At 38.9% G+C, this 9129-nt stretch overlaps 2 protein-coding genes across 2 annotated transcripts in view; both read left to right on the top strand.

The window, feature by feature from the left end:
* LOC137634171 (uncharacterized) overlaps nucleotides 1-2327 on the top strand; it is a 3414-nt gene extending 1087 nt beyond the window's left edge. Inside the window, exons 1-2 of the mRNA XM_068366468.1 lie at nucleotides 1-1340; nucleotides 1428-2327. The exon at nucleotides 1-1340 is cut by the window's left edge and continues 1087 nt beyond it. Coding sequence (XP_068222569.1) covers nucleotides 1-1340; nucleotides 1428-2327 — 2240 coding nt within the window. The remainder of the gene's footprint in view (nucleotides 1341-1427) is intronic.
* A 2381-nt stretch (nucleotides 2328-4708) lies between these two features.
* Nucleotides 4709-8122, top strand: LOC137634003 (uncharacterized). Its single transcript, XM_068366273.1, has 2 exons — nucleotides 4709-7135; nucleotides 7223-8122. Exons 1-2 carry the CDS (start codon nucleotides 4709-4711, stop codon nucleotides 8120-8122), a joined length of 3327 nt encoding a protein of 1108 aa, XP_068222374.1.
* Nucleotides 8123-9129: the final 1007 nt, after the last annotated feature.

Here is a 9129-nt window from a genome sequence, read left to right as displayed (position 1 = left end):
TTGGATCTGAGGCAACTGATGGTAATATCGTTGCATTGCTGCGGGATACTGGCTCGTGCCAGTCCTGCATTCTGGAAACCTCTCTCCCTAAAGATCTCTCACGGAAAGGTCAGGATTTTGTGTTGCTTGGGGGTTTCCCAGATACAGTAACATCTTGGCCTGTGGAAGAAGTTTATTTGGAATCTCCTTTGGTAACTGGTAGGTTGAAACTGGCTGTAGTTAGTGCATTGCCTGTGAGTGGTGTGGATTTGTTGATAGGCAATGATGTGATGCAAGGTAGTGGCACAGCCTGTGCATCAGAAGGTCGAAAGGGGGCTAGTGTGGTTAATGAACGTGTTATGGTAAATGTTAAACCTGTTGTTCCTGTAACCCGAGCCCAATCTAGAGAGGAAGTCAAAGGTGGAGAAGCTGACATAAATTTGGAAAACTGCTTCCAAACCAAAACTCAACCTAAGACAACGAAAGGTAAGTCCAAGCAGATAAAAAATCTTTCGTTAAAGTCTATGGTTAATATATCTGAAGACTTTCCTACAGATTTTAGTTGCAAGTTTCCAGATAGTAAAACCCTAATTAGTGCTCAAAAAGAAGATCGCGAATTGAAAAGTATATATGAAGAAGCAGAACAGCTAAAGGAACAGGATGATTTAAGTGAAGCAAGTTATGTATTAAAGAATGGTGTGTTATATAGATCAATTCGTCCAGTGACCGCATCTACTGATGAAGAGTGGAAGGTAAGGGAACAAATTATAGTACCTAGTAAGTATAGGCATTTTATTTTGCAAGAGGCTCATGAAAGTGAATGGGGTGGTCATTTAGGAATACGAAAAACGCTGTCCAAAGTGAAAGATAATTTTTTTTGGCCTTCTGTAAAGAAAGACGTAGTCAGACATTGTAAGTCATGTCACCAGTGCCAAATGGTTGGAAAACCCAACCAGAAAATTACAAAAGCGCCTTTAATTCCAATCCCAGCTGTTGAAGAGCCATTCACTCAAATTGTTATTGACATTGTGGGTCCTTTACCCAAAACCAAAACAGGTTTTCAGTACATGTTAACAATAATGGACAGAACCACTAGATTTCCCGAGGTAATACCTGTTAGATGCATTAAGAGTGGTATCGTTATTAAGCATCTCATGGACTTTTTTTCTCGTTATAGTTTGCCTCGGGAGATACAGTCGGATCAAGGTTCTAATTTCACTAGTAGGGAGTTCCAGGCTAAAATGAATGAACTTGGCATTAAACACAACTTGGCATCCTCATATCATCCCGAAAGTCAGGGAATACTTGAAAGATTTCACTCCACTCTGAAGAATGCTTTGACTAAGTATTGTTTAGACCATGTTGAGGAATGGGATAAAGACTTGCCTTTATTGCTTTTTGCTTTAAGATCAGCCCCTAGTGAATCTCTGGGTTTTTCTCCTTTTCAGATGGTCTATGGACACAATGTGAGAGGACCTCTTGATTTATTAAGGGAACATTGGGAAGGGGGTAGTGGTAAAATGAATTCACTTGATTATATTTTGTCTTTCAAAGAGAAATTAAGGAGCATTTGGCAATGGGCCCAAAATAATCTCTCTACTTCGCAGGCTAAAATGAAAACTCATTATGATAGAAAGTCTCAAGTAAGGAATTTTGAAGCAGGAGAACAAGTACTAGTGTTACTTCCTATGCCAGGTCAGTTCAGAGCTCAGTTTGTAGGTCCAGCACTGGTTAAGAAGAAACTGAATGATGTTGATTATTTGGTGGAAATTCCAGGGAGGAGGAAAAAGTATCAGTTGTGTCATATTAACATTATGAAGAAATATTTTTCCAGAGCTAACACTGTTAAATCTGTTTCAGCTGTTGTACCTAAAGAATGTAATGGACAAGAAGTGGAAAGCAAAGAATATGGATGGAACGGCGAAAACTCTAAAATTTTGTGTAACCCAGATAGTTTGTTTAAACATCTGAATGCTCAGGAAGCTACTGATATTAAGGATTTATTCAAAGAACATCCGTCAATATTTAAGGACACTCCTGGTCTTGTGCGTAGTTTGCAACATGATGTGGTACTAAAGCCAAATACCCAGCCAATTAGACAAGCCCCTTATAGGTTAAGTCCACAGAAAGCTGAAGCTGTGAGAAAGGAAGTCAGTTATATGTTGGAGAATGACTTGATAACACCAAGTAGCAGTCCTTGGAGTTCCCCAGTTGTATTAGTGAAAAAGGAAAATGGACAAGACAGGTTGTGTTTTGACTACAGGAAAGTAAACGACTTAACAGTTGCTGACAATTTCCCTCTGCCTCGCATAGAAGATTGCATAGATAGGATTGGTAATGCCAAGTAAATTAGTAAGTTAGACCTTTTAAAAGGTTACTGGTAGGTTCCTCTGACTGAAAATGCACTAGAAATATCAGCATTTATAACACCTGAAGGTTTATTCGAATGTAAAGTCATGCCCTTTGGCATGCGTAACGCAGCCAGTACCTTCCAGAGAATGATGTGGATGATCACGAATGGATTGAAGGGTTGTGTAGTTTATCTGGACGATATAATTATTTTCAGTGACCACTGGAAAGACCATGTCGATAGAATCAGGGCCTTATTTCGTGCAATTGCTGACGCTGGTTTGGTGGTAAACCTTTCTAAATGCGAATTTGGAAAGGCTGAAGTTATCTACCTAGGACATCACGTCGGACAAGGTAAAGTATTACCCAAGGAAAAGAACATTGAAGCTGTACTAGCTTTTCCCACTCCAAAAACTCGGAAAAATGTAAGGCAATTTGTTGGTCTCGCTGGTTACTATCGCAGGTTTGTCCCCAGTTTTTCTGAAATAGTAACTCCTTTAACTAATCTTTTAAGAGAGAAATCTAGATTCTTGTGGAACGATACATGTCAACGAGCCTTTGATAAATTAAAAGGCATTTTAAGCACCTACCCTATTTTGAAATCACCTGACTTTCAAAAGGGGTTCAAGTTAATGGTGGATGCCAGCGATCTCGGAGTAGGAGCAGTGCTATTGCAAGACGATAGTGAAGGTATTGAACATCCTGTTTCATATTTTTCTAGGAAACTTAATGAGCATCAAAAGAAATATAGCACAATCGAAAAGGAAGCCTTAGCTTTAGTTTTAGCTCTACAACATTTTGAAATTTATGTAACATCTAGCGTTGATCCAATTGTTGTGTATTCAGATCACAACCCTTTAAAATTTGTGAACAAATTTAGGAACAAAAACAGAAGGCTCACTAATTGGAGTCTTATGCTTCAGGAGTATAATTTGACTGTAAAACATGTGAAAGGGAAGGACAATGTCGTCGCTGATGCCCTCTCTAGAAATCTGTGATGTCTTTTGCAATTATTGTTTTGTTTTCGTATTTATTTTATTTTTCTTCCTGCAGTGTCTTTGGTGCAACATCTCGTTCTTTCATCATTGGTTTTTTGTTTGTGGAAGTGATAATTTACTGGTCTTGAGGCCATTTAACGTTGCCGTTAATTTTTTTTTTTTTCAGTACATGTAGAGATATAAAATTGGTTGGAACTCTCATATGAGTTGTAAAAAAAAAAAAAAATTATATTTTTTTTACCTATTAGGTTGGGGGTATCACGCCCGAAAGTATTTTCGTTCGTTCATTTATATATTTATCTATTTATTTATTTTTTTTGCCCACGCAGACGTATGTTTGCTGCTTGTTGGTAACTGGGTGTTGTTTGCTTGTTATTTGTTTTGCAGTCGTTAAGGAGGGTAGTTCTAATCCAACAATTTCTTCCTTTACATGATGACGTGGAAGCAGAGAGACTTCTTTTTCGGGAAAAGCCCAAGTTTGGGGTCAGTGATCCTCTGAACGCTAGAGAGGTTGGGATTGCCTCTGAGAGGTACTTATCTACTGAGAGCAGTGGATTTGCCTTGGATCGCTGCAATGGTGTGTAGCTGTTAGTGCCCTTTATTAGACATCAACGCCTGTCTTTGAGTCTTCAGCACCTTATACCACTGTCACGCCCGTTTGATCATTCTTTCGCTGCTGATGCATGGATGTTTACCTTCGAAGAGCTGCTGTGATCGAGTGTTTTTATCAAGTTCTCGATTGGAGGATTACAACACCTTTTAATCTGCGACGGACACATTACGAACACGGGAGAGGATATCAGCCTTGAACAGCCCCTAAAGACAATTCAGATTTATCACCTGATCCCTCATGTTTATTACTGCAACTGCAGCGCCGTTGATGATATTTTACGAGAAGTTAAGTATTGGTATTAGTAACTGTCCTCCATTGTTAGAACTGCAATTAACATTAACAACACTTCATTACAAAGGAGCATCAAGTTTACGCTGCAGTGACCTGAAACTTACTTCGGTCCAAATATTATTTAATCAATTTCTTTTTCTTTTGTAAATAAATATTTATATTTCCTTTTTGTATCATACTCCCTCGTTGTCCTTTGCCATCATTGTTTATGAACTATAACTGGTTGTTAAAGGTACTTAAGGTTGTACAAAATACTATTGTTTTTTTTTATGTAACGGCTTTATGCAAATTAAAAAGAACCTGCTTTAACATAAAACGTTAATGTTATTAATTAAGTCGTGACATAAATTGGCGACCGTGACAGGATGGCAAGGGGTCAGTGAGGTAGTGTGAAAAAGTATAATTTTTTTTTATTCTCTCTTTACGGGAAACTTTTAACAGTTCATCGTGTTAAGTAGCATTTGCTTATTTTCACAAGATGTCAACTTTAAGCGAGTTAACTGCCATAGGTAAGGAACTTGGATTGTCAGGATCTGACTTAGCATATTTCATAAAAGAGCAACAGGAGTTCGAACGCGCTAAACGAGCAGAGCAGAGAGACGCTGAAAGAGAGCAAATGGAAGCAGAAAAAGCAATATTGGCTGAAAAGAGAGCGCTTATGGAAGCTGATAAAGAAAGGCTTGAGTTAGAGATAACTTTAAAGTCTTCAAAGTCCGATGAAACTTCTGTGAGTGCTTCTGTGCCAGCTAAGTTCAGTGATAAGTGGGGAACTAAGCTAATTCCTAAGTTTAGCGAGTCAGATGTCGGAAAATTTTTCGTTGCTTTTGAGAAAGTAGCTCATCAGTTAGCTTGGCCCAAGGAACTCTGGGCTGTATTAGTGCAATCTGCATTCTCTGGTAAGGCACAAGTAGTTTATGCTGCGTTAAGTGCAGAATATTCCGGTGATTATGATATTGTGAAAAAAAGGGTTTTAAATGCATACCAGCTAATCCCAGAAGCTTACCGGCAGAAATTCAGATCCTGGCGTAAAATGTTTAATCAAACATTTGTAGAATGGGCAGGCCAGAAAGCAGTTAAACTTGAAGAGTGGTTGGCTGCAGAGGAGGCAAGTACATTTGCCGAGTTACGAGAACTGGTTTTGTTGGAGGATTTTAAAAATAACATTCCCAAAGACGTTCGCATCCATATTGAAGAATTTAACATTGATAATGTGAATGAGGCAGCAAAGGCAGCAGACAGGTTTGTTCTGTCACACAAGCATTATGGTAAGAAGAAAACTCATTGGGAAGCAGGTGTGGAAAAGGTGGAAGTAATAAAGGGTAGAGAAAGTCCTTCATCGCCTTCGAGGGGTGCGAGGCAGGCCCGGGACATTGTTTGTTATAAGTGTGGTAAGAAGGGCCATGTTAAGTCACATTGTCCTGAAGTAACTAAGTCGGTTAAACCAGTTATGTTGATGGATTGTAGGTCAGTGCCGCCTGTGTCTTCTAGTCTTGAAGGAGAGGTGAGTGGGAGCATGCCTTATGGTAAGGAATTTGAAGACTTTGTCTTTAGAGGTATAGTGAAAGTTGGATCTGAGGCAACTGATGGTAATATCGTTGCATTGCTGCGGGATACTGGCTCGTGCCAGTCCTGCATTCTGGAAACCTCTCTCCCTAAAGATCTCTCACGGAAAGGTCAGGATTTTGTGTTGCTTGGGGGTTTCCCAGATACAGTAACATCTTGGCCTGTGGAAGAAGTTTATTTGGAATCTCCTTTGGTAACTGGTAGGTTGAAACTGGCTGTAGTTAGTGCATTGCCTGTGAGTGGTGTGGATTTGTTGATAGGCAATGATGTGATGCAAGGTAGTGGCACAGCCTGTGCATCAGAAGGTCGAAAGGGGGCTAGTGTGGTTAATGAACGTGTTATGGTAAATGTTAAACCTGTTGTTCCTGTAACCCGAGCCCAATCTAGAGAGGAAGTCAAAGGTGGAGAAGCTGACATAAATTTGGAAAACTGCTTCCAAACCAAAACTCAACCTAAGACAACGAAAGGTAAGTCCAAGCAGATAAAAAATCTTTCGTTAAAGTCTATGGTTAATATATCTGAAGACTTTCCTACAGATTTTAGTTGCAAGTTTCCAGATAGTAAAACCCTAATTAGTGCTCAAAAAGAAGATCGCGAATTGAAAAGTATATATGAAGAAGCAGAACAGCTAAAGGAACAGGATGATTTAAGTGAAGCAAGTTATGTATTAAAGAATGGTGTGTTATATAGATCAATTCGTCCAGTGACCGCATCTACTGATGAAGAGTGGAAGGTAAGGGAACAAATTATAGTACCTAGTAAGTATAGGCATTTTATTTTGCAAGAGGCTCATGAAAGTGAATGGGGTGGTCATTTAGGAATACGAAAAACGCTGTCCAAAGTGAAAGATAATTTTTTTTGGCCTTCTGTAAAGAAAGACGTAGTCAGACATTGTAAGTCATGTCACCAGTGCCAAATGGTTGGAAAACCCAACCAGAAAATTACAAAAGCGCCTTTAATTCCAATCCCAGCTGTTGAAGAGCCATTCACTCAAATTGTTATTGACATTGTGGGTCCTTTACCCAAAACCAAAACAGGTTTTCAGTACATGTTAACAATAATGGACAGAACCACTAGATTTCCCGAGGTAATACCTGTTAGATGCATTAAGAGTGGTATCGTTATTAAGCATCTCATGGACTTTTTTTCTCGTTATAGTTTGCCTCGGGAGATACAGTCGGATCAAGGTTCTAATTTCACTAGTAGGGAGTTCCAGGCTAAAATGAATGAACTTGGCATTAAACACAACTTGGCATCCTCATATCATCCCGAAAGTCAGGGAATACTTGAAAGATTTCACTCCACTCTGAAGAATGCTTTGACTAAGTATTGTTTAGACCATGTTGAGGAATGGGATAAAGACTTGCCTTTATTGCTTTTTGCTTTAAGATCAGCCCCTAGTGAATCTCTGGGTTTTTCTCCTTTTCAGATGGTCTATGGACACAATGTGAGAGGACCTCTTGATTTATTAAGGGAACATTGGGAAGGGGGTAGTGGTAAAATGAATTCACTTGATTATATTTTGTCTTTCAAAGAGAAATTAAGGAGCATTTGGCAATGGGCCCAAAATAATCTCTCTACTTCGCAGGCTAAAATGAAAACTCATTATGATAGAAAGTCTCAAGTAAGGAATTTTGAAGCAGGAGAACAAGTACTAGTGTTACTTCCTATGCCAGGTCAGTTCAGAGCTCAGTTTGTAGGTCCAGCACTGGTTAAGAAGAAACTGAATGATGTTGATTATTTGGTGGAAATTCCAGGGAGGAGGAAAAAGTATCAGTTGTGTCATATTAACATTATGAAGAAATATTTTTCCAGAGCTAACACTGTTAAATCTGTTTCAGCTGTTGTACCTAAAGAATGTAATGGACAAGAAGTGGAAAGCAAAGAATATGGATGGAACGGCGAAAACTCTAAAATTTTGTGTAACCCAGATAGTTTGTTTAAACATCTGAATGCTCAGGAAGCTACTGATATTAAGGATTTATTCAAAGAACATCCGTCAATATTTAAGGACACTCCTGGTCTTGTGCGTAGTTTGCAACATGATGTGGTACTAAAGCCAAATACCCAGCCAATTAGACAAGCCCCTTATAGGTTAAGTCCACAGAAAGCTGAAGCTGTGAGAAAGGAAGTCAGTTATATGTTGGAGAATGACTTGATAACACCAAGTAGCAGTCCTTGGAGTTCCCCAGTTGTATTAGTGAAAAAGGAAAATGGACAAGACAGGTTGTGTTTTGACTACAGGAAAGTAAACGACTTAACAGTTGCTGACAATTTCCCTCTGCCTCGCATAGAAGATTGCATAGATAGGATTGGTAATGCCAAGTAAATTAGTAAGTTAGACCTTTTAAAAGGTTACTGGTAGGTTCCTCTGACTGAAAATGCACTAGAAATATCAGCATTTATAACACCTGAAGGTTTATTCGAATGTAAAGTCATGCCCTTTGGCATGCGTAACGCAGCCAGTACCTTCCAGAGAATGATGTGGATGATCACGAATGGATTGAAGGGTTGTGTAGTTTATCTGGACGATATAATTATTTTCAGTGACCACTGGAAAGACCATGTCGATAGAATCAGGGCCTTATTTCGTGCAATTGCTGACGCTGGTTTGGTGGTAAACCTTTCTAAATGCGAATTTGGAAAGGCTGAAGTTATCTACCTAGGACATCACGTCGGACAAGGTAAAGTATTACCCAAGGAAAAGAACATTGAAGCTGTACTAGCTTTTCCCACTCCAAAAACTCGGAAAAATGTAAGGCAATTTGTTGGTCTCGCTGGTTACTATCGCAGGTTTGTCCCCAGTTTTTCTGAAATAGTAACTCCTTTAACTAATCTTTTAAGAGAGAAATCTAGATTCTTGTGGAACGATACATGTCAACGAGCCTTTGATAAATTAAAAGGCATTTTAAGCACCTACCCTATTTTGAAATCACCTGACTTTCAAAAGGGGTTCAAGTTAATGGTGGATGCCAGCGATCTCGGAGTAGGAGCAGTGCTATTGCAAGACGATAGTGAAGGTATTGAACATCCTGTTTCATATTTTTCTAGGAAACTTAATGAGCATCAAAAGAAATATAGCACAATCGAAAAGGAAGCCTTAGCTTTAGTTTTAGCTCTACAACATTTTGAAATTTATGTAACATCTAGCGTTGATCCAATTGTTGTGTATTCAGATCACAACCCTTTAAAATTTGTGAACAAATTTAGGAACAAAAACAGAAGGCTCACTAATTGGAGTCTTATGCTTCAGGAGTATAATTTGACTGTAAAACATGTGAAAGGGAAGGACAATGTCGTCGCTGATGCCCTCTCTAGAAATCTGTGATGTCTTTT

Source organism: Palaemon carinicauda, chromosome 1 (assembly GCF_036898095.1).
Source record: "Palaemon carinicauda isolate YSFRI2023 chromosome 1, ASM3689809v2, whole genome shotgun sequence".
NCBI classification, from domain to species: Eukaryota; Metazoa; Arthropoda; class Malacostraca; order Decapoda; family Palaemonidae; genus Palaemon; species Palaemon carinicauda.
This window is presented reverse-complemented; position numbering and strand designations above follow the sequence as displayed.